The sequence below is a fragment of the Gallinula chloropus genome, assembly GCF_964237585.1.
Source record: "Gallinula chloropus genome assembly, chromosome: 5".
Classification (NCBI taxonomy): Eukaryota; Metazoa; Chordata; class Aves; order Gruiformes; family Rallidae; genus Gallinula; species Gallinula chloropus.
Genome location: NC_140090.1, coordinates 39,670,356 through 39,695,269, shown reverse-complemented (window position 1 = coordinate 39,695,269; position 24,914 = coordinate 39,670,356). Strand labels below are relative to the sequence as shown.

Below are 24,914 nucleotides of genomic sequence, written 5' to 3'. Positions count from 1 at the left end.
GAAAGGCAGAGCAGCTGCCTCTCCGACTTGGCATGACTGTCTAGTAGAGAGTTACACAAAAGGAGAGAATTGATTTCTAGGTTGGTTCCATTAGAAAAATTAAACTTCCTGCAATTTGTCTGTGTGTGTCTCCCTCACCTCCCCTCCTCTTCCAAATAACTTTTGAACCCTTTGGTCAGTTTTAATCCTGTTGGATCAAGAGGTTACACTCAGAAACTTGAGAAATGTGTTTGGTCAGAGAAGAGAGTTGCCATGTGTGTTCTGCTGAAGAGGAGCCTGTGGCTTGGCACCAGAGAATTTGTGTGGAAGAGACACCTGAATGCTCCAGGTAGATAAAAAGTAGTCATTGGAGATCAAGCGAAACCCAAAGCCATGAAATAATGGGGAAACTAGCAACACTGCGCTGTGCTAGAACCTTTTTGCTTTTCTTTTTGCTAAAGTTTTAAGGCATGCTCCTCTTCTTTTGTTGGTTCCCCTTTGCTATTCCTTCTTTTGCTGGCACTGCTCTTGTAGTTTGAGCAGGTACCTGTGAGTTTCTGTAGATTCAGGGTTTCTTGAGTAACAAAGAGCTAAGCTTGCTTAAAATATTTCTCTGGATGTCGGATTTCTCAATTATCCAGTGGTATGATTTAGTTAGTCTGAAAAACTGCTCAAGAACTTCTGAATGTTTTTTTCATTGTAATTAGGCAGCCTTCTCTATGAAACATCTGCATCTCAAGTCAGATATATATACTATGTGCATACACCGTGTACTTACAGTATGTGTCTCTGCAGCATTTCTATGGGGTTTACCGTGTTGTTTTGCCTTCGCTATGGAAGTTGCTTGATTTATAACTGAGCTGAGAAGGGCAGCAGGAAACCTCTACCAGTTGTATACCCCAGCCCATCTTTGATTGCTTTGAAAGCAGTTCTACTTACAATGCATGATTCAAGGTTGAAATGTTCTTGGAACGTTCCTTTCTGGTTAACCAGGAAGTTTTTATTTATTGCTTCCAGGTGATGTGCACTGATCTGCATTCAGGGTGGTTTGCTGGCTTCGTCTCATCCAGTTGATTTAGAAGTGGGTTTTTATTTTGCAAGTGATGTGAGTTTTTCTTTCCATTTAATTCTTGAGATCAGCTACTGGATTTCACATAGAAAAGGAAAGATAAACTGTCACTGTATCCCAAGTCTACTCAGAGAATGTGCAGTCCAGAAATAACATGCTGTGCTGACTGATGGAGCAAGCACTATGAAAGTTTTCCCTTTCCTAGTGTATGTGATAGTTCTCAGAAATCCAGCTTTTGTTTGCACTGTGCCATTGCAAAAGGGCTCTTTTCAGTATGGGATATTTCAGGGTTTAAATGGTCTCTTTGTATGAAGGGTATGCACCCTCCTTTTTATGTCATTTGTTTTTAGCTTTCTCCTTCCATGATTTGTAAGTGACACGATCTGCAGCCCCTGTCAGCTTGCGGGGAAAAAATAAGGAGACTAAAGCAATGTGATCTGGAATTGTGCATCACTGTCTCAGCAGGCTTGATTGCAGCGGAGCGTGTGCTCCTGATGGGTTGCCGTGCATGCAGCAGGTGACAAACCCACTCCTCTTCTTCCAAGGCAGGTCCTTGATGTCTTTTTTTTAGTTCTCTTTCATACCAAAAAGACATTTTTCTTTTTATTTTAATGAATCCCCTGAACTTCTTGCTACAATGATCTTTATTTTCAAGTGGAAAATTAAAAGGACTGTGACAGATCTCTCTGCTTTCCCTGTAAGTCTCCCTTAGAAGAGCTAGGACTGAAGGCAGGAGAGGAGCAGGGCCCAGGACTGAAGGCAGGAGAGGAGGCAGCTTAACCTGAACAAAACCTTTCCTTGCAGAAGCGCTCCCCTTTGTTGGTGAAAATTGCGTACTGCCCTTGAGTAACAAACGTTACAAGAGTGCAGGTTACTTTTTCTGTAGTATTTGTAAAGTAGGTGGCTAAAAATGAAAGAGATGTCATCTCAGATAACGCTGGGGACTGAGATTGTTGGTTTGTTATACCGGTTTGAGGGAGAAATGAAAACTCCTTTGGTCACTAAAGGAAATAAAAGACCCAAAGATATCTGAAGCTTTGATCCCAGCCTCAAATCTGAAAATATAATAAACTAAGTAGCACTGCAAACAAACAGAAGTTGAGGCATCAATAACAGAAACCGATAACCAGCTTTATGGCTGAGATAATGTAAATTCTGTGCTATTTTTAAATAAGGGCTTTTGCAGGGTCAGAAAACATTTGGAAAAACCTGCAAAAAAAAATAAAAATCTCACTTTTCCATCTCAAAGTCTATTCTTTTGTTCCTGCTGTCATGGAGATACTAGATGAGTTCATGGCAGCAGTGTCTGTTCTTGAAAGATAAGCCTAATTCTTAGCAACGCAGCTGTATCTGTGAAGGTCAACAGAGATTGAAGGTCATGGCTCCAATAATGGTACTCTATTGCCTGTTAAAAACCTCGTAATTCTGTAACTGATTTAATGTTGGAAGCTAAGAAAAGATTCTGCCTCAACAGTGTGATGCCATGCTGGTATCGAGCTAACAGCATTGTCGCTGAGTTGCAGGCCACTGCTTTCTTGGACATTTGTTTGTTTGGCCCATTAGTTTGGGAGAGGAGGAAGAGAGCATAAGGGGAACTCGGGAACTGCCATGTCAGAGTGGAAGTGTCCCATGTATCACACCAAACATGCTCTCAGGAATGCTCTCGCTGTGGTTGCACCTATCCTAGCACAAAGGACAAGGCTCTGTGAGAAGAGTGGGATTTTGTGTGTGTTAATGTGAAAACCTCATTTCCTGAGCGTACAAAAACCTCTTGAAGAAGTCTTTCCCTGTTCTCAGTGGAACTTGGCTGTGGTTACCATCTTAAACTATTTATTTGCGTATGATCTGGTTCCGTTGCAAGCCAGACTTTTCCCCCAGCCCAGTTTCCCCACAAAGGCTTGTGTTGGCACAAGCAATGCAGAAGCAGCAGCAGATGTTAGCTGGAAGGTGGGAATGCTGCTTTCCAAGGTGGCCACTTACGCCTTCAAAGCTTTGGAGAAACCTGCAGCCTCAGAAAGCGCTGATACGCACATTCCCGAGCCCTACAGTAAGGCTTCCTTCCAGGCACATGCCCTTATTTACCTAAAGGGCTTCATTCCCTCTGCTGTAAAGAGTTTCTTCTTGATGTTGTTCGTATCCAGTTTGGACTATATTCATTTTCAAACCTGGCTTGCCACTCAGAACACTGTTTATAGCAGCATTTTAAGATTTAGCACTTTATCTTGTCAGGTGTGTGTTTTTGTGACCGGACCACCAAGTCAAAGGTGCTTTGCCAGGGATTTCTGGAGAGTCGCGGTTTCACGCTGAGGTACTTTCTGGTAACACAAATTTCATTCATGATTTCTGTTATCTGATAATGATTTCTTCTTGTGAAGATGCTCTGAGACAAGTTCTCCCCTTGACATGCTAAGTTTGTAAAGTGTTTAAAATCTGGAGCTGTTCAGGGTATTATGGAAATGCTTTTTGCAACCCTAGAGGTGAGTGACCCTGCTGCCCCGGCTAAATTCCAGTTTATGTAATTATAATCTACTAAACTCCCTGAAGAAATGCCTTGCAGAGGCCAATACTAATGCCCACACCATTCCATCTGAACAGGGAATGCTGCCCTGCAGGGATCCCGCATCTGAAGCGGTGTTTGCTGTGCACCCAAAAAAAAAGACTGTGGTAGATACTGAGGGTAATGGACAAGGAACACAAGCCAAAACAGAGAAAGAACAGGCTTTGGTACTATCCAAAACCATCAGCATTAACTGACCCTGACAAAATTTGCTCTTGAAATGATGATAAATCAGTCAGAATAATATTAGATGTGTAAGCAGTTAGCCCAAAGAAGGTCTGGGGGATAATAATCCTGATGTGTCCGAGGGCCCAGCGAAAAGCAGAAATTAAAGGTTAAAGGAGGTCATCTGTTTAGAGGAAATGGAGTAACATGCTTTCGCTTTTTTTTTCCATGAAGGTTATTATCACAGAAGCTTACAACAAGCATGGAATAATAGGAGTTTTGCAGGAAAAATAGATTGCTTTTATTTGGGCAAACGGTGACTGTTGGAACTGGTAGGCAGTGAACAGGGGTCACAGATGGTAGCATGGCTTTTATCAGAGGTTCACAGAGGCAGGCACATATCTGTCAGGAATAGGTATGCCTGCCCTATTTTGCTTTGGGGCAGAAGGGGTGGGGCAGGACTCAAGGGTCTGCTGAAGTCCTTGGAGTTGTATTTCAGGCTGCTGTTGCCGTTTTCCTCTGTCCCATTCTGTGCTGATACTAATTCTGGCTGTTACCACGTGCTTTACAAGGCTCACCACATGCTGGGATTTGGCAGATTGAGAGATCTGCAAGAGGCTCCCCTGAAAGCAGCCAGACAAATGACAGCTCGGCAGAACTACGGTGAAATTCAGAGATCCAGGTGATGCTGAAGCAACGCTGCGCAACTGGCAGGTTTAATTTTTTTCCCCTGTTCTTGAACAACTGAAAAACATCTCCAGCCCTGTTTGGCAGTGCCAGCTTTCCTGCCGAGGCTGCCCACCGAGAATCAGGGCATGGTTTGGAGCTGCTGTTCACTAGTAACCAGTCTGGGGCCATGAAATGCTGGTGCCCAGCAGTGATTTTCAGTGTCTGTGGAGCTGAGCTTGACTGGAACCAATGGGGTTAAATTGCATTTAGAGCAACGTCACAGGGACCAGCATTGCGGTCAAATCCCACTGCTGTGACATACCTCATAAGGCCTTGCTTACCTATTTTTGATAGTTGTTGCTGTAGCTGCTGAAGCTTGATGTCCTCATGTTTATCTCGCCACTTGTCTGAGTGGAAGATTTGGGAAGTGAGCAATTCCCCTTCTGGGCCGCTGGCACTGGTTCCTCAGCCAAAATAAAGCTGGGACTGCTGCTGTGAAAATTGCTGTCCTGTGGTGATGCACCAGGCATCTGTAGTTACTGACCGCTGGCCTCTGCGTGTTGCAGGGTGTTTTATTACCTGCTGTACCTATCGTGAAACCAGGATCACAAGATTAAGTTCTATCTCTTTCTCTATGATCTTTGCCAAATATGATAAAGACTGATAAAACTCTTATAAAGTAGCCTTTAGAAGGAAGAAGCAGAAACAAAATCAAATTAAGATTGGACTTGGGGCATTGCAGTAAAGGTGGAGAACTTTTATGGCCCGTGAGATACAAAAGGCTTTAAACCAAACAGAAATATCGAGAAAGAGCAGAAAACAGCTGTTCTTAAAGCATTCCAAAGCAGGCACAGAGGAGTTGCAGCCCTCCCTCCTGAATTCCTCATGGCTGTTACTGCAGTATCTTCCAGAAGGTTTTCAAAATGGTTGGTCAGAATGTGCCAGCTAAATGTAGTAAAACTCTAACCAGAAATGTGTTTCCTGCTTGAGCAGAAAAAACCTCAAAGCTAAGAAGTGAAGGACTTCAGTATTGAGTGAAACAAACCAAATGTCATACATGTCAGAAAACAGAACTCTCACAACTCTGTCTTCTTCATGAAGGTTCCTCACACACTGCTCTACTGCCTAGGCACAAAATTCTACTGCATCTAAATGGTCTCTTGCTTGTACCTGCTTGTTTTCCAGTAAAGCGCTTCACTTTCAGAAGAAGTGTGAAGTTTAAAAAACCCCACGCTAACAAATCCTGGTGTTTACCTTTAAAGCTGCGTTTCAGTGTTGCTGGCACAATAATGCAATACCAGGTTCTGGTGCTGCCAGTGCTTTTGAAGCAACGTGCATATAGAGCACGTTGATACTCCACTTGTTTTTCCACAGAGCTAAGTCAGATGTTATTCTTCAAAAAATGACAAAACCTTCCGTGTGTCTTTCCTAGTAGAGTGTTTGCTTTGAGGGGGAGAACCAGGTCTGTTTACTTATCTTTTTTTTCCCCTGTACTTTCTATTTTTTAAAACATCTGCATTTTTAAAATTGGCCGGGTACACTCTTTTCATTTAGGGAAAAATCCATTCGGTCCAAGGTTCTGAAAAGGCTGTATCAGTTCTGGATCTGTAGATAAGAGGGATGGAAATAAAAATTGCATAATATTTGGGGAGCTGTGATTTTTCTCCTTATGTTATGTATACCAGAAGGTTATCTAAACAGCTGTTATAAAAAGGGAGAAAAACACTAAAGCAGAAACCTGGCTGTAGTTATGGCAGCAGTGTTTTGTCTTCCTCCTCCTCTCCCTGAAAGCTGGAAGGAAATAATGATAGGTGAACTTTCAGACAAACAGCTTTTGAAAAATCTTTACAGGTTTTAAAACATTTTTCTGTCATACCAAGACCTGTATAAGCAACAAACCAAAATGCCTACAATATAAAAACCCTTCCTTAAAATTCATGGTAATATTAGTATGCAGGTAATTATGAGAGAAGAAAACGTTGCAAGCAGTCGTCTGAAGAAAGTACGGTAGGTACCTTTATTTTATGAAGAGCCACAGCTGCCCTTGGCTGCCACATAACTAAGTTAGGGTTAACTGGTTCAATATGAAATTATATCAATAATGTGTTTTTTGCAATTATGTCTGATTAGAAGGACATACAAAGGGCATGTCATGTGCCATGACAGTGGATAGTTCATTCTCAGTTACACAAAACAAATTCTAAGTAAGGCTCTTCAGGCAAAGCTGCATCCACATAGCCTCGTCTGTGGCTCCCAACCTGGCCGGGCAGGAGCTGGGTCAACCAGGAGGCACTCGCTCTCTTTTGACCCCTGTGGAGCCAGGCCCCTTTCAGGGGTAGGGGCTGGCCTGCCTAAAGCAGCTTCTCCTTTTCTTGGGGATCCAAGAACCCCCTGGATGGGGGACTGGACTGAGCTCTCGTGGGGTCAGTCCGCCTCTGGTGGGAGGGGGGCTGCATGTGTATCTCCACCCTCCCCTCTTACCTGTACAGGTAAGAGGTGCATTAAAGCCCTGCTTGAAGCAGCCCCAACAGACAATGCACCTCACTGCTAAATTTACAGGTGAAATCGTTGCTATGTCACACCATTCATGTTTAGCTTTCAGCCTGTGAACAGAGGGTGAACGAGGGCCGCTTTGTCCATATGTCAAGGGTCAGCGCTGCTTCCTACAAGCCAACATCCACACTCCTGTTGAAAGCCTGAGAGGTGAACCTTCCTGTACCATTGTGGGGAGTTGCTTTCCTTGATGCTTAAGGGTGAATTTCACTGCTTCCTAGATGCAGATGGAAGTGACAAATTTTGCCTTTTTTTGTTTACCCACAGGTTAAACCTTTTCTAAGGTCACAGAGAATGAGTAACAAGCCAGATCAGCTTATCAAAACTTTAATCCCTGGCCCCGGTTCTCCTTTCTTACAGAAATAAAGGCTACTAAAATTTATGGCCAAAGGACACAGAAGATTTTTTTTTAAATATTTTATCCACCATACAGTATAAAACCCCCCAAGATGTCTGTTCAGAATGCTGATACCCAACTGTAGTCCATTTTCCTTAATTTTCGTAGCTCTTTTTCCTGGGCTTTAGACAGTTTGCAAGTCATCTCTCCTAATAATTCCACAGGACTTGTGTCTTCTTGTTCCATTTCAGTAACATCTCCTTCCTCATCCGAGTCATCCTCTGTTTTTTCACTTTCCATTTCTACTTCATCAGCAACTTCTTCAGCACTGTAACAAGATGATGACAATTGGAAACAACCCAATTAATTACATTAATGGGTACTTTCACATACTATAGTGCCACATGCTATAGGCAAGACACAAGTTATCATGCAAATAACTAAATAAACATTGGATTCATTGAGGCTTTTTAGTCTTGGGCTACTTACAAACTACTCCTCCTGCCCAGCTCCATTACAAGCTGTTTTTCAAATAGCTGTCCTCTGGTTTACATGAGCTTAGAATATTTTTCTTTTTCCAAATAATAATGTCAAAAAGTGTCAGAATGGGTAGTTCAGCGTGATGCAAATCCCTAAGTGTCTCACACTCCTACAGGAGATGAGCTCATAGTCACGAAGGCCATTTTCTCTTTCAAATGTGAAAAAGGTTACTTCATCTTAAAGAGTTGCTGCAGTGCCTGGAGTGTTACTAGAGGAAAAAAAATCCAACCAAAACCCTCCATTTTTCTTTAAAAAATGGCTGCTCCCTTCTGAATTCTGGAGCTGAACTTGCACTGAGCTAGAAAGTCCACTTCCAATGGATTATATAGAGCATTTACCATTTACAACGTGGCTACTATCAGCATTAGTTCAACTGCCTGTTGTATAAGTATTTTGGATCTCATTAGGAACGACGTGCGTGGCAGAACAGCACTGTTCTCCTCAACAGTCTGTATTCGGACAGATGATCATTATCACTCAAAATGTAAGTGGTGAAACATGTGTAACACATTGTTTTTCTTGGCTGTATAATGTAAAATGTCACAATGACTGAACACGAGTAAGAGAATTCATCTATACGTGGATATATTCTTGTCACTTGAAGAGCCCAGTCCTACAGCCCTTGTATGGGACTTGGAATTACCAATGTCAAAGTACAAGCTCTACACATGCAAATATTGACACAGGCCACTTAACTCCCAAATTCTTCAGTACCGAAACAACATGCAGGTTTCTCTGTGTTCCTTGGATGAGACTTTTAGCCAGTGTTTAGCTGAAGTAGCAAAACAACTTCTACTTGCGTCATCCAGGAAGCAAGCAACACCGGCCAGCACGACGTAGCAGAACTGCCTGCACTGCTGCTATGGTAGAACACAACACACGTGCAAAGAACTGCTCAAAGCGGTCTGGTCTTCTCTGGGTAAGCCCTGGCAGTGCCAACCATCCTTTCACTGTCTCTGCACGTTCAGAATGGCAGCTGATACCAATGACACATTTTCATCACATTAAAGCCTTGGCAGAGGTTTTAAAGAACGCTTTCAAGAACAGATTGCACGAAAAATGCAAGCATTTAATTGGCTTCAGTGTGACAAGATAATTGTCCCTAATACAAGCCTGCAGTCATAACCCCTGTGCCTGCACTCATTTTCTAGCAGCACATACGCATCTCAGAGGAGGAGGCTACAATACATTAAGTACCCATCAAACGACACTGGGATTAACACGCTGCAAGACAAGCTTGGCTGTGTTCACAGCACAAACTCGTAGTTTGTGGCTTAACTGGGAATGAAATTTGAGTTCTAAATGAGCTGTTAAGATTAAACTGAAGGACTAACAACTCCGCGTACCCAGAAACCTGAACCAAGAATTATGCAGAAAGTCATACTAACATCAAGTGAACGTGAGAATCTGACATTTATCCAAAAATACACCTAAAAATGTTAAAGCCCTGGAATAAAGCTAAATTCATAAAGAACATTTGAGTATTAAAGGCGACACTTTGTTTATAAGTGCATTATGGCAAACAGCAGTACAGGTAACAGCAAAAGAAGAGCCAACAGATTGAACAGCCAGTCCCCAGGTCGCCAAAAAATAGTGGTTATGAAAAAAAATCTTGCCACAATAAAATGTTCTACTAACTTAGGTCAACAGAAGAATGGAGAGCCTTGGAAAACTCTTTTTACTCTGTAAACAATCACGTATGTAATTTAAAATAATGTCAATAACCAAGGAGAGTTCTTCAACTTTTCTTACCTTTTGTTCTCTTTGGAGAGGAGCAGCGAATTAATAAATATAGGACAGAGGAAGGAAGCGGATGGCAAAACATGTGCTGGAGTGTGCAAAAGCTGAAAAGATAAAACAGAAACTTTATGAAAGCTTTTGTTTGTCGGTATTTGTTTGTGCACTTACTGTAATTACACCTACCTCTTTGACAGCAGGTGACTCTTGCTCATGCTTACTATGAACAACTAGTTTTCCAAGGCTTGTATCCTCTTGTGCTTGCTGACGCCCGTGCTTTCCCAACAGCAAGCTAAATGGGGTCACAGGAAGACTTTCTTCTACTGCCAACTTGAAAAAGATGAAAGTTTAATGTCGAATCTTAGTGTCACATAAACAATTCTATCTCATTTTAACAAAATTCTGAATCAACCTAGGGGACAAAACTCTACACTCAAGTTTAACTCAACTGAGGCAGATGGCTCTTTGTTCTCACTCTCCATCAGGCATCCCCAGAGAGTCCTACAGAGAGGTATTAACACTCTCCAGTATCTGGATTTGGGGACACCACATTTTAGTTTGCTCACTTACCAATTAACTTCCCAATACAGAAGTTGGTGTCTGTGCCAGAAAAATGAAGTGTGGCTTTCAGATTCCACTTAATGCCTAAAAGGTCATCTGCTGAGTGATTTAATGATATAATTGGAAACAAAACATGACAAGTTCTCTTCTGACACTTCCCTAGATTCATATAACTTACTCTGAGAACCAAACTATTCCCCTGCCCTCAAAGAAACTGATGGCTTATGACCACACTCCCACTGGATTTCATATTAGAAAGAGCCTAACTTCCAAGTTGATCTGTTTTATCCAACCAAATCAATCAAGTGCTGCTGGTTTATTCTGTTCAGTGGGGATTAAACAATTCAACATGTTTAAAAGATCGAATTTCCCAGACTACTTCTCCACAGGAGTACATACTGGAATGCAATTCTGAAATTCCTTCTCACTGGTAAGTCACAACTGACTGACAACTGTTCATCTGCAGCAGAACGTGCAGTTCAGGCTGCACTCAAGGTTCTGAATGTTGAAGAAGCCAAGATAAGGAAAAAGCTTACTGGAGTGTCAAGTGATTTGGCTTCATTTGTGTGACCTAATCCTTTTAGAAAAGTATAATTTTTGGTTTTGTTCAGGGGAAGTGAGAAAAGGACAAGCTTACTAATGCTTCTTTTTGTGAAGGTTTTCACAAACAGCAATTCTGTCAAAAAATAAGGAAACACAGATTACTGCCCCTTCAGCTAAGTTCCTCTGACTCCACCTAAGGATCTGGTGCGCGTTTTTATGCTGGAAGGGAGTTTGAACCTGACAAACCGAACACCAACAGAAATCTGAGCTGCTCTGTACATGCCAGGGCTTGTGGAAGAGGTACCTGTTTGCTTGATGGCGTAAGCCTTTCTTCTAGAGACTTTGCGCTAAGCGTCATCAGCTCCTAAGAGACACAACGGTGTTAACAGAGTGATAGTACGTGGAACTTGCTTTCCAGAGTTCCATGCATTGCACTACAGAAGCTTCAGACTGGCCCAAAAGCTTTGTCAGTCAACTGAAAGGGCAAACGCATCTCTTCTTCTTTATCTTATAAAGAAACTGAAAGAAAGCACGAGTGGACCTAGAGTCTGTATCTATACAGACTTTTTGGGAAAACAAGCAAAATCTCTCCCACATATTACAGGGAAAATGGGAATATCGTATGAAGCATTTGTATAATCAGCAATGACACAGCTCCTTGGTGCTTGGTTGAGCAGCAGAGGCATGCTCCCACATTATCTAGCTTCTTGTACGACTGAGGCAGTAAAAGCTATCAGCAGTAGAAATACAGTAAAAAATACACATTAAAAAAAAAATCATCTTTTACTTAAGCCATTTTGGCAGTTGAAAGCTTTTAGTAAAGAACATGCTGAAATAACAAAAATATCTGAAACCAAACCCAAACCTCTTACAATCAACAGCAGAACTCTGCATTTACATCAATCCTCATTCAGGAAAACACTTTTTCCCCAGGAAGGACCTGCCAATCACTATTTTCTTACTTGTGTATCCGTAAGAAAAAATAACTGGGATCTTCTTAGCCAAAGGTATTTTTCTGAGCCAGTTGTTTCAGGTTCATCTCTTGGAACGAAGGCAGCGAGATGGATCTTTTCCTTACAAAGGTTTCTCTGGATATAGATTGGCCGTGGCTCATTTGGTTTAAACACAAACACTGGAAAACCAAGAATATCTTATCTTTAAATTATGAAATCCTTACCCTCCTGCATAGCTGTCAAAGCCCCATGTATCACAGCCAGCAAGGCCTGGGCAGGCTTCCCCTGAAGCACTAGTCTGCAGGAATTGTAAGCACATAACCTCACTGCATGATAGAAGGTAATTTTCACAGTATTCCAGACAACACACCTGGATGTTAACTCTTCACTGTAGCTCTAGGAAAAGTAACCAGGATTTCTAGACAAAGCTGTAGAACATAACTAGTTCAGCAGTGCCACCATAGTTTTGAATTTACAGGGAGGGTCAAGAACATTTAAGATCCTCCCCCTGAGAAGGCTTAATCCTGCGCTGCATCCTGAACTGCAAACTGTCAGAAGAAGTGATGGGGAACCAACCTGCGTTACTGACTGCTGCTGTCAGACATGGCTCAGCTTTCCACAGGTGCAAACAGACTCACGTCTGTCTCCCAGCTTTCACGAGCCTGAATTCTAAGAAAACCTCTCCCAGAAATTACACTTTCACAGTTTTAAATTCCACTGACTGTTACTTCTCAAAGAAGCCTTTGTACTTACAGCTGGACTCTTTTGAGAGCCACGAAACAGCAGCAATGTATTCTGAAAGGGGATCAGGTTGCAGAACTAAGATGTTGAGATGGGCACTCCACTCCACTGAAAAGCAAACATAGCAACAGCCAGACATGACAAGGCAGCATTCAGTTCCATCCCACTGCTTTGCCAAACAAAGGGTCAAACAGGAACAACACATGGGGCCTTAACCTCTGCAAGAGGCAAGCAACTTCACCTATTCCCAGTTAAATAACAAACACACAGATATTATCAATGCAGGAAATATCAGTGGTTATTGTGTTATCATTCATCTCACTCAGAATTTACCAGGCACATTCTAAGTGGATGTTCATTCTGGACAGAATACTGTCTTGAGTGACACATGAAAATTGTTACATTTCCACAGGGCATTCTGTAGTGGATCAATCTGGAATCAAACTAGAATGATTTTAAGGTTTCATAGTAAACCCAAGTGTTAACACGTTACCGCTCTAGCATACGTTTAAGCTGATCTTACATGCACAACTGAGCAGGTTCCAGCAACACAGGAAGCCGTGATCCGTGGTGCCAATAAGGTACTTGGAACACGTTAGTCTCCCAAAGCAGATGTTCCTACAGAAGTAAAAAGTGAAAACAAGTTAATGACCTTCAGATTTCATCTTTGCTTCTCTATGTAAATGACTGACAAGTCACAAAACCATTTGGTTAAGATGTAGTTTTGCTTTCACCTGTTGTGGTACGGCACTTCACACCCAACCACCAGATCTGTCTGGGAGATGTAAAAGTACACATAAACCTATGCGGAGCACACATTCCTACAACATTCTCATTTCAAGGAGTGATTTTAAGCTCTTACACGTTACAAACCCATCAGTACTAGTAAGTGTTCATATTGGACTGGAAAACAAATTGCGTATCTGAAGAATTCCTACTGCTGCTCTAAGCACTAGAAAGGGAGGAGTAGTAAAAAAGAAAGATACAGGCTGCCCCAACTGAAGGAAGTGTGTGATGTGTTTTCACTTTTATTTCTCATTCTCATTTGAAAATAACAGAATGGCCTTTTGATTTCTAATGCTATAGAATATTTTCAAAAAAAGCTTGTAAGTGATGGGATTGCTCTATTAAAACATATCCCTCTGAAGCAGTGTAATTAGTACAGTCATTTATCGGAGTCCTAAGGTAATTTATTTCCTTTTAATCCAGCACATAGTAAGGGCCACAGAAGGAGCAGCTGCGTGGGAAAAGCTTGCTGCTGTGCCAAGCTGTCAAGAGAAGTCTCCATAGATACAGTAAAAATGTTGCTGACATCCCACGACTCTCCTCCAGGAAACACGATTCTAAAACCAGCCTGGAAGTGGGTGTATGAAGTACCTCTAATTATTACTGCAGTAATGACTTTGAGAGACAAGTTTGCGAAGCACTTGGAAAACTTTAGTGCTGCAAGGGAATGCTACAGTAGGTTTGTAGAATCTTCCTGTTTTAGAAATTGCCAGAGATGTGGCACAGAGATTAAGCACAGGAAACAGTAAGATCACCTATTGCCCTATTTTTCCAAGAATATAATGAGAAAAATGATACTGTATTTGGATCAGAAACTGCTGTATACTTGCACAGTCCAGGAGTCTCATGTTATGGCCATTCTATTCTTTGTGCCTCTATCTTTGACCTGTACCATTGACCTATGCCATCCCTCATTATCCTTACACAACAGAATGGTATCTAGAGCTTCAGGATGTCTCTCAGCATGACAGTATACAATGAAGCATGCTGGGGTAGTCTGCCAGGCAAGTATGGATTTTTCAACAGAGGTTACCAAGGAGCAAGGTATATATCATAAAATGCAGGTAAGGTCAATATGGCTTTGTTGTTTATTGATGTAATTTCTACTTGCATGCATGGGTATATAAATAAAGCACAAGCTTCTCATATTCATGCTTTTTCAGTACTCTGATTCATCACCAGTGTAATGGGGAAAAAGAAAGGCTGTTAACACACTACTGTGTGCCCAGGGATACATATTTGAGTATGGGAGGTAAAGGAGTCATAAGAAAGACGATGATGAAATTGCAAAGTTTGACCTTATTATTTTTACTGCTAAGTTCAAAGCCACCTAAGAGTCATTTTATGGTCTTTTCTATGTGTGAACTTAAGACTTGAATTCAATGTTTGTATAAACATACATGAGGTCTTGGACTACTATGAATTGATTCTTTCTGTTTCTAGAGTTGGCAGACAGACAGAAAAAGCCAGATGAAAACCATACCTTATTTTTCCAGGTGGATGGCAAAATGTACACTTAAGATCCCAAGTAACTGAATCCCATACAGTGACAGTCTCCTCAAAGCTAACGGCAAGCAACGAGCCATCTTCTGAGAAACAGCAGTTAGTAGCTTGGTAGTTGTGGTAGCTCCCTACGAAGTCACAGCTCCAGCTCACACTCTGCTGTGCTGCATTGAATAAATAAACTAGTTAGTTAAAGGCTATATAAGAATAAAGCATTTGAGTATTAGGGCTGCAAAACAGGCTGAAGAGCAAGACAGCTTTGTTTGAGAAGGCTTACATTACTAAGAGGTACAGAGAATCTGTCCTGTTCTAGTACAGGAAACATCTAGAAGGTTTTCCTCTTGTCCTCAGTTTGGCATCTGAACAGCGAATCCTAAGAGTGACGTGGTACAATAGTCGTGTTTACTCTGCCAATTACATTAGCTGTGCTCTCAAACAGGCAGATGTCAGGTAAAAGAAGAAAAAAGATACTGAAGTAGACTCAACATGTAGTGTTCTCAAAAACTCACTGTTCTTTTAGAACTGTAGCAAGAATATGAGCATTACTGAAAACTGGAGCACAAGCTGTATTTGAGTCCAGCAAAGCTCATGGTTCATTTACATAAAGTTTGGGTCACTCTGTGATCCTCATCAGCAGGCTTCCCTGTCCTGGGTAAGCTGCCAGTGTGTTTAGCTGGGATACCTTTCCCAGCGGTGATAACTGTCATAAAATAAGAAGCAGCAAAGTGATGTACTTACCACACAACAAATTCACACAGCATGTTTGGGAAACATGTGAGTAGGATGAGGAAAGAAAGGAAAGCAAGCTCACCCTATGATCAGATACCCTTTATATAATGGCTACGAGTTGATGATTAAAAGAACTGCCTGTAAAAAAGGCAGAAACCACTCATGACTCTAAACTCCATGGCACCATCTAGAGGCACAGCGAGAGATGTGCCACAAATAACACCGTGCCAGAGTGTATTCTACAGCAGAATTAACTAATTTAATTAATACGTGTTCCACAGAGCACAACCAACCTGTACAATTCTGTGATTCCGTGAACACCTTGCTGTATCATCCTGTCTCCTGGAGCAAAAGTCTCAGATAAAAAGACCATACAGAGGAATGACAAAAATCCATTTTCCCAGCATGGAAAATCACGAGTATGAAACAGAAACAATCATCACAGGCTGCCATTCCCTCTGCAGTAGGCTCAGCAAGTCTTTCGCTATTTCAGGAACCTCCCTATCAATACTGCAAAACTAAGAGAACACTCCATCACAGAGGATGCTCAGGAGAACACAATACTCTGTGCAACAGCACAGATAGAAGCATGGGACCTGAGGGCCCAGTTCTCAAAGGATGAAGTTAGGGTCAATTTTAATAGCACATTACGCAGTGGCAAGTGAGAGGAAGTTCCACTCGGACCATACTTACCCTCTGGATCAGTGTCTTCTACCATGACCCAGACTTTAAACACACAATCTTTGCCAGTTGTTACCAGTATCAGAGAATCATCTTCCAGTTCATCCATGTCACGAAAGCACATGTCTGTTATGTGGTCCTCATGGGGCACGTTTATTCTAGTATTCAGCTTGAAGCTAGAGGAAAAGAAACCAGAAGCTTTATGTTTTATTTCATTTTGAACTTGCGGGAGATTTACATTTAAGATGACTCTGGAAAGGGCAGAGAAAAGAGGAATCAGAGCAAATTCTGTCTAATTACATAGCTAAATGGTATCGCATTTACAGATCGGATTTCCCTAATCACCTCCACATCCCAAGAGAGACTGTAGCCCAACACTGAGAAAGGATTATCACTAAGCAGGCGTCACTCTCAAATGCTCAGCCTGAGTTCTGGGCAGTCTTTCTAGTATGTAGACAACCAGTCGCACAGCTACTACACAGACCAGCTTTATTTGGCTTTGCTGCTTCTTTAAGAAAAGTAACAATTTATAGGCAGGTTTTTTTAATACGAAAAATCGGGGTGGGGGAAATCACAATTAAGTCATAATCTTCTGTAGCCTAAAAGGACTAATAGATTACTGATGGATTAGATAGAGGTGGGGAAACTAAACAAGCTATAGAACCATTCCGTCAAGGCCATGATTTTTAATACTAAGCAAATATGTGAATTTATGTCCCATGGTTAAAACAACCCGTCTGGTTCATATAAGTAAATTAAACTCAGGGCAATCATTTCCAGTCTGTATTTACTTCAAGTAGGCACAGTTTCAGATGCACGTAGGATGCATGGTAAAGTCTCCCTAGGGTCTTCCCTAGAATTTTATTAGTTGATGTGGACAATCTCTGCAAGACAAAGCGTGTGTAGCTGTTTGTGTGATACTTGAGATGGGTTCTGACACCTCGAAGGCCAGGTCCACAATCATTACCTTTGCGTTTCCTCATCATAGAGCCACAGCTTCAACTGCAACTCAGGGTCAGTTACTTCTTCTCTCTCTTCTACTGTTGCTAACCACTTGCCACGTGCACTAAACGCAACTTTTACCAAGTCAGCTTGGTTCAAACCTGCCTGATGAACATACTGCCGCTGCACAATGTCCAGCTGCAAAACAAGACCAAAACTAAATTTCAAATCGCAAGCCCAGAGATACTGCTCATAAAACCATACAGGAAAGATGTTCTGAGAGCACAGATTAAAACTGACTGGGCTACAACATAATAAACTGTCGGGAAAACGTAATTCAGTAATTAAGGAACGTGCATTCCACAATAATGCTAAGTGTAGGAAGGAAGGAAGAAAAAAAAGAAAAAGACATTCAGAGGGATTTTACCTAGAAATGTCTGGTATTTAACAGGAACAGCACACTGTTTTAAAGTATTTATGCACCTGTCAACATTTAGCTATACTTAATAAGTAGAAGTTTCCGATAAAGCTGAACACATCTCAGCTTGGACTTGAGTGTCACGGTGTAGCTGCTGGCTTTTTTCTTGTATGCCATATTAAGTCTTCAAATAAATTCTGATACATAACTTAGTGGATTAGGCTAGTTTAGCAAAAGCCTGTCCAACTTACACTGAACAGCTGCTGGTCACTTTGGAGACAATAGAACTGCAAGTGGCCAGGCTCTCCATTGAGGACCAAAGCTTTGGTTCTGGGATCAACAACTAGTCCGGTCTTGACATCCGTACCTGGAAACAAAGTAAGGTGAGAAATGACACAAAATGGGAAGTAACATTCTACCCTCTAAGTGGAAGACAAATTTTACTGCACTTACTTTTGATTAATCCTTGAATACTTTTGGAAAATCTTAGGTTGCTGTTGATTATTGTAATTCCTGAAACAAAAAGCAGATAAAGTGTTGCAAAAGGTTTCTGCAGTGTAGCTGCATCTTGTGGTGGGGAAGAGACCTTAACCAAGTGTCCATAATCCTACATACATGGCTTTTCTCAATCTGTGACACCCCTGCATCAAGGTAGAAAGCCAAGTTACAGCAGCTGTCAGGTGAAGTCACAGAGTTGATGAAAGAACAGGAGGCTTCTTCAAACATCTTTCAGATCAATATTGAACTTTATCGTAGTATCTAGTTAATTAATTTGAAATGAACAAAATAAAGTTCACACAGATTTGCATTAAGTGATACTAAGAATATGATTTGGCTTACTGTTGTCTGGATGCAGGGTGCAACAGAACGCGCCATCAGGTGACATGGAGATGTACTCAATAGCAGATCCCAAACGAGGAAGGAAATCCTTCTGGCAGTGTGATTCGTTGTGCCACAGTACAAGAACAGATTCAACTCCACCACTCAGTAGGCTGGATCCTTTTTCAGTAATAAAAATGCAGTTATAAAAATTTTGGTTAAAAAAGGTATCATCAGCAAATGTATTTACAATGACAAGCATAGGTTCCTCAGAAACCTTTCTTGAGCTGTCACACACAGAGCAATTATTGCTTGTATCTAGCATGGGCAATACACATAGATATAATCCTTTATCATGTTAAATTCTTGAAGAAAACTGGATTAACTATCAGGAAATTGTGCTTACAGTAAAATTTAAACAATGCTTTGGGAGTAGTAGATTAAATCATGTTCCGAATCAGCTGGGTATTTGTGTCAGAACATAGCTGAACCGCTCTTCTATCACAGGTACTTTGCAGTAAGAAATATCCGAAGGAGAACAGTTTAGACCACACAATTTAGATAACTGTATTCCTGCCACTGTATTCGAGCTCAGAAGAGAGAGGGTTGTTTTATTTGGATGTAAATTACACTTTGGCAAGAACTAGTCAGTATTACTGATGAAGGGGATTGGGGAAGCAGGAGACAGTGGAGGTGGAGTGAAAGAGGTAAAAAGGAAGGTTCAGATTTGACATTCTACCACAGGGTGTAGGTATCTGACATTATGAACATCAATCAAAATACAGAGAAAAATAACAACAGTTTCTATTTTTATTTCAGATCCTACCTGGAGACATTTAAATTTCTATGAATTATTAGTAAGTGCACAAACTCTAACTCCTGTTGATTTTTCCCTCCCTACTGCAACTGTTCCACTTAAAAAGGTTTTCAGGGTTTGGGATTTTTGTTGGGATTTTTTGGGTAGGTTTTTGTGTTTGTTTGAACTCACCCTCGATAGAAAAAGCAAGATCCTTGACAGCATCATGATGCCAGTGCAGTGTGGAAAACGTGTACTCTTTCTTATGGTGGAAATTTCTCCTATGTGGGGTGGAATACAACAGTTCTTTATGCACATCATCAAAAACACAGCACATAAAATGAAATACTGAATTAAAGTCAAGCATCCCCTCCTCGAACTTCTAGACTTCAGCACTGCAGAGCAACTTGCATGCTGTTGTGAGCCATGCAATTCCACTGCTCTGCTCTGTCCAGGACTCTGCCTGCCCACACAGAGGTCATTCAGCTGCCCCTGCATGTTTTTTTCAAGCACAGTTTAGACTGTGGAGCAGTTTGACAGGGACATTTTCCCACTTGGCATTAAACTGAAGCTGGCCCCTGAAGTCCACCTCAGCACTGCAGGCACACAGGGCTGGCCCTCCTCTGCCTACTGTGACTCCTGAAAATGGCAACACTGAGGATGATTTGGACTGGGGTTGGACTTGACCTCTTGAGGTCCCTTCCAACCCCTACTGTGATTGTGACTGCTTTGCTTGGGTTTCACCTAATCCCTGTGGTCACAGGGGGTACCCTGAAGTATCAAAACGTGCATACCAGAGGCGAATCTTTCCATCAGCATGGCCAGTTGCAATACAGTCCTCTCTAGGATGGCATGCTATGCAAGTGAAGCGATTGTTTCCACCTTTCATCTTCACTGCTCTCACAGAAAACCTTCAAGAGTTAAAAGAAAGTAACTTTAGTTACACGAATTGGGTTTTGCTTTTTAAACAAAGCTTCAAAAGGATCAGCTAATGCACATAGTAATTCCGACTAGCAGAATTCAACATCTCCAAATTTTTATAGTGACACACACCCTCAAAAAAAGAACAGTAACAGGCCTATTTTTCTCTTTTATTTCAACAGTTCTTGGTCTTCAATCAAGCTGAAAGATTTTTCCTTCTCTCACTTCTTTCAAGCCCTCTTCCTTCCCCACCCCTGTTTCCGCCCTGACCAAACTATGTCATTCGTTTCAGTCGAGCATCAGCCTAAGCATTTACCTGAAAAAACTCCATGCCCAAGCTGACAAGATGAGCTACCAGTGCCACCGCAGCACCTCGCTGTCTGCCTCTACGGGAAGCTTCTTACATGCTGACTACAGGCCCTCTGGCATACAACTAACTGGTTGCAGATGACTATGAAACAACGGGTGTGTACATCAGAAGTTAACTAGTATTTACAGTGTATTGGACTGACATTTTCATTCTTACCTGTTCAACAGTTTCCGTTTAAAAAAATAAACTTGGAGATTAAACTCCTTCACTGAAGCCACATATTCACCCTGTTACAGGAAAACACAACTTAGTACACACAGGTCATGTTCTTACACAAGAAAGAAAAAAACCCCATGTTCACTATAAAGTACGTAAAACTGGAGATAAAGTGAGAGTAAGTAAGTAAATGTTTTCCTATTACAAGTGCTCTTGTTTCTTATGTTTTAATAAAAGAAAGCACAGGTCTTACACGGATTCTTGTCATTTCAATTTTGTGAGAGTGCTGCTGTGCTCATATGAAAGCATGAGCAGCAGAGTTCACGTGACAGGGGAAAACACGCCAACCCAACCAACAAGCAACAGAACTAAAAAAACCACCAAAAGCCCAAACAAAGGATGAATTTACTTCTCTTCCAAATGCGATAGACTTTGGTGATTCATCCACACCGTCCAAAACCACTAACAATTCCTTGGCTTCCAAATCTTGACCTGCTGCTTTTGTCAGCTTAACTGAGACCAGCTGGAATGTATCTGACAAAGAAAATCCATCAGCAAAAGGCTTTTGTGAACAAGTTTATGTACGCCCCTTACAAAGGTGATTTACAACCCTTTAACCTTAAAACTAAAATCTTACTACCTTCCAGTGTTTTGTATAAGTTTGGAAAGCTTTGTACTATGTTTAAAAACCAATTGTTTCAGATACTTTGATTCAAACAATAGTATTGAAGCTTAAGGACCAGACAGCAGATACCAGTGCAGGTATAAGCGGAAACCAGGCAAAGCTGCACAATATTTATTTTGCTCTGAAGTAACATTGGTACCTATAGAGTAAGAGTAAAGTCAAGCTGTATTTATTTCTAGGAAAAAGTACCAAGGCTGTTAAATAGGATTTCTGTCTACTTATGTTAACGCAGCTTAAAGTAGAAGAGTAGTCTCCAGTACTGCAGCATACCCTGTATCATGGCAAGCTCTACTTGTTGCATCTAACAACATCAGATACACGCAGTATATGCTTCAAAAGTAAAGACAGGCAGACAGCTCTCACAGGAATGAAGAAACGTTATCAAAATTAAAATACTGAAGCATGTGCTTGCAGCATACCATTCACTGACACGACAGTATCTTAGACACAGAATGACATCACACAGTACCTCTTTCACCACTCTTCGGAATTACAACAAACACTGAGTCCTCGGAGCTAGCAAGTGTGTACAGTGCCAAAATCCTGGGTCCTACAGTGAAAGTCTGAAGGAAAAAAGAAAGAGCAGGAGGCCGATGATTATCGTGTGCACGGTTTTCAGCAGCGAACGATGCCGAGTTTGTACAAGAAGTAAAACACAGTTGCTTTAAAAAAACCTTGATTTACCAATTACAATTCTCACTTCCAGGACAGACAGAAAGACCCTTATTCTATCAAGGACTGATACAAACATTAAAACAGTACCAATAAAACAGGAGACATCAGGTTTACTTAAAAACTGGAGAAATCTTGCCCCTAATAGAAAACAGAAGCCCCCTCCCTATAGAGAAGCGCCTCAATGTAGCAGAAAACAGAAGCAACAGGACAGTTATCAGCCCACGTTTTCAAGCCATCACACAGATTCCTATTGGCATATCGCACACTGTAGCGCGCTCCAGCTGCCACACCAGATGCTGAGCCGCACACACAAGTGACAGAAGTTAGTATGTCAGTACATGTCCCATCTTTTTCCCCAAAGCAAGTGTCCATCACCATGAACTTCAATCCCCACACCCTGCTGCCACCTTTAGCAGCTGGTCTGCAGGCTGTGTGGCAGAACACCTCTCAGACTGCTTTGTGCCCCCTTTTAGTAACAGCTGTGGAAATCCTTATTCTGCTATCAGCGGGCCAAGAATAACTTCAACACGCGCTCAACAGGAACAACTCAACATACTTTAATGGGAATCCCATCCATGAAGTCCCACAGCTTAATGCTGCCATCAAGAGAGGAGGAGTACAGCTGAGAGAAATAAAATAAAACACGTAAGTTAAAGTCACACACCAAAGCTGTCTTTTGCCCGAAATCAGGACTTTAAAGCTGAAGGCCTGGACAGCATAACCATGATTCTGAGCGGCAGAGCCATCACGAGCAGAGGCCACAGGCCGGCTCAGTGCTGCCTCACGGCGATGCGGGACAGGGCACTGGCAAGGCAGTTCACCTTCCCGCAGATGCCAGGGAACCGTTCCATCAGCAGCACTGCAAGCTCTGCTGGTCGCCCCAAGGTTCCAGCCGGCCCCACGCACGCCGGGCCGAGCTGGCGGGAACCCCCCCGGCACCCGCTGCCAGACACTCCCCTCCCGGGACCTGCATGTGGTTGTGCGGGTTCAGCTGGACGCCCGTCACCAGGTCGGCGTGGCCCCCCATCAGTTGCAGCGTCTCCTCGGTGGCCAGGCTGTACATCTTCACGAAGTCTCCGGAGGCGCAGAGCAGGTACCTGCGGGGAGGGACGCCGTCACCCCGACGCCCCAGGTACCCCCAGGAGCGCCGGGCCGCGACGGCGCCGGCCGGCAGCCGTACCCACCACAGAGATTGTGAGTTCGCCGCCCCCGACACAGAGATCGGGGGCTCAACCCCCCCTCCAAAGGCGCTGCTTACTTGGAGTCGGCGGAGAAAACGGCCCTGGTCCCGTGGAGGGTCCCGCCACCGCATCGCACCACGCGGAGCGCCGCCGGCGCCACCATCTTTCCCGGACGGAACCGCCAACCTTTCACCCCTGTCCCAGCGAGAGCGGCCGCTCTGGCCCCGCCCTCCGCCGCGACTCTATGGTTCCCGTGCGTGCAGCTGGGGCGGGTTTGTGCTGTTTGCGGGTTGGGTCTCGTGCTCGCTGGTCTCGCGTCATGGGAGAGTTGGTCGCGCGCACTTGTCGCTCCTCAGGGCGCTTCGCCGCCAGCTAACGGCCGCGTTAGGCGTCTCTCACGGAGGCGGTGAGCGCGGGGAGCCGCGAGGCCCCGGCTGTCCGCTGAGCCCGCCCGTCCTGCGGAAATGTCCCCTCGCCCTCCCCGGGCCCCGGCCGCGCTTCTCCGCCCCCGACGGAGGGAGCCCGGGAGGAACGGTGCTGCTGGGCTCCGCCGGTGGCGGCTGGCGCCCCGCCTCTCCTTTGCTCCCTGTCACCCGAGCAGCCGGGTCTCCTCTGGTCCCTGGGGGGCGGCTTCGGAGCCGGTGCCACGGAGGGTCGGCGGGCGGCAGGGTGACTGCAAGGGAAAACCCTCTCGCTGGAGCTGGGACTGCGCGAGTTGTCAGAAACTGCCCCAGAAAACCGAGGGGGAAAACGCGTAACGCCCTTCAGAAAGGCTGAGCTGGGGAACTTTGAAGTGTGCTGAGTTACCGAGGACATGGAGCGGTCCTGTCTGAAGGAATACTCAGAAGCAATCAAAAGGTGTGGGATAAGGTGCGGCTTACGGTGTCTGAGTCGCCCACTGCTGCTTTAGAATAGCAGTTACAGTTTTTGCACAGCTGTGTATTTTTGGCTGCTGTTTACACTGCTGAAACAATCCTTGGTATCCTTGTAATTGATTTTTAACAGCCCCCACTTAAAATAACAGCAACAGGTGCATTCTGGTGGTTAGCTGTGGTTATCCTGCTGTAGAGCAATTAGGTCCTTTTCTTAATTGCTGATTTGATTCTAGTTTGGCAGTTAAGTGAGGATCATATGGGTAGAGTAGCAAATACATTGGAGTATTGTGGTTATAAGGAACAGGGTATGGGTGTAAGAGAGCATAATGCATCCGGAAACATGGCTCCTAATCTCAAATGTTTTACCAGTTTAAACAGTATGCACTTTCTGGAAGCGGGGGCAGAATTTACAATTTGTGCCTAATCACAGTTTTGGGGTTTAGGGGTTGTGCCATTCCCTCATTCTGGTATTTTAGAAAGTGAAGGCAGATGCACACGTGCTTTTCCTATGTGGTACCATGCCATGATGGATTTCTGAGGCACAGATCCTGAGTAAAGTCAGAGATCTGTCTGGGGGGCGGGGGGGGGGGGGGAGAAAGTGGGGTCTCTAGGAAGAGGTAGTCCCTATAATTTAATCCACAGTAATGTAAGTAGGATAAGTCTTTAGTCCAAGTCTACCCTAAATCTAGTCAAACCTAGTTAATATCCAGAAACTTGGCCTGTTTAGCTCATTTAGCTTTCTTCTTGATGAAGGAGAAAGGCAAATACCTTGCATGTCTTAATACATTTATTATTATTATACTGTTGTAATGCACATTTGCTTTTAAAACTTTAAGAAGTCAGTCATAAACTTTGAAGATAATAAATCACAGAGAACTCAAGGCTGCCACCAGACCAGGAGGGTAAGTAGCAGGTCTGCTACAGTGACACAATCCAAGTCACTGTAACACTCTGTATTTAGGATAGTGCTGCT

General features: G+C 43.0%; 1 protein-coding gene and 1 long non-coding RNA gene across 2 annotated transcripts; one reads left to right on the top strand and one right to left on the bottom strand.

Moving 5' to 3' along the window:
- The first annotated feature begins 196 nt into the window (after positions 1 to 196).
- Positions 197 to 5,094, top strand: LOC311191922. Its single transcript, XR_014617313.1, has 3 exons — positions 197 to 328; positions 3,278 to 3,356; positions 4,343 to 5,094. It is a non-coding gene; the product is annotated as an uncharacterized lncRNA (long non-coding RNA).
- Positions 5,095 to 6,928: 1,834 nt separating this feature from the next.
- On the bottom strand, positions 6,929 to 22,631 carry WDR75 (WD repeat domain 75; the record flags this gene model as incomplete). Its single annotated transcript, XM_084264582.1, has 20 exons — positions 6,929 to 7,657; positions 9,622 to 9,713; positions 9,793 to 9,936; positions 11,015 to 11,074; positions 11,673 to 11,842; positions 12,417 to 12,512; positions 12,928 to 13,022; positions 14,674 to 14,857; positions 16,116 to 16,279; positions 17,071 to 17,243; positions 17,715 to 17,830; positions 17,917 to 17,976; positions 18,304 to 18,462; positions 19,271 to 19,359; positions 19,873 to 19,989; positions 20,526 to 20,596; positions 20,935 to 21,059; positions 21,680 to 21,773; positions 22,442 to 22,507; positions 22,608 to 22,631. The coding sequence occupies 20 exons, from the start codon at positions 22,629 to 22,631 to the stop codon at positions 7,450 to 7,452; spliced, it is 2,307 nt and encodes a 768-aa protein (XP_084120708.1). The 3' UTR covers positions 6,929 to 7,449.
- Positions 22,632 to 24,914: the final 2,283 nt, after the last annotated feature.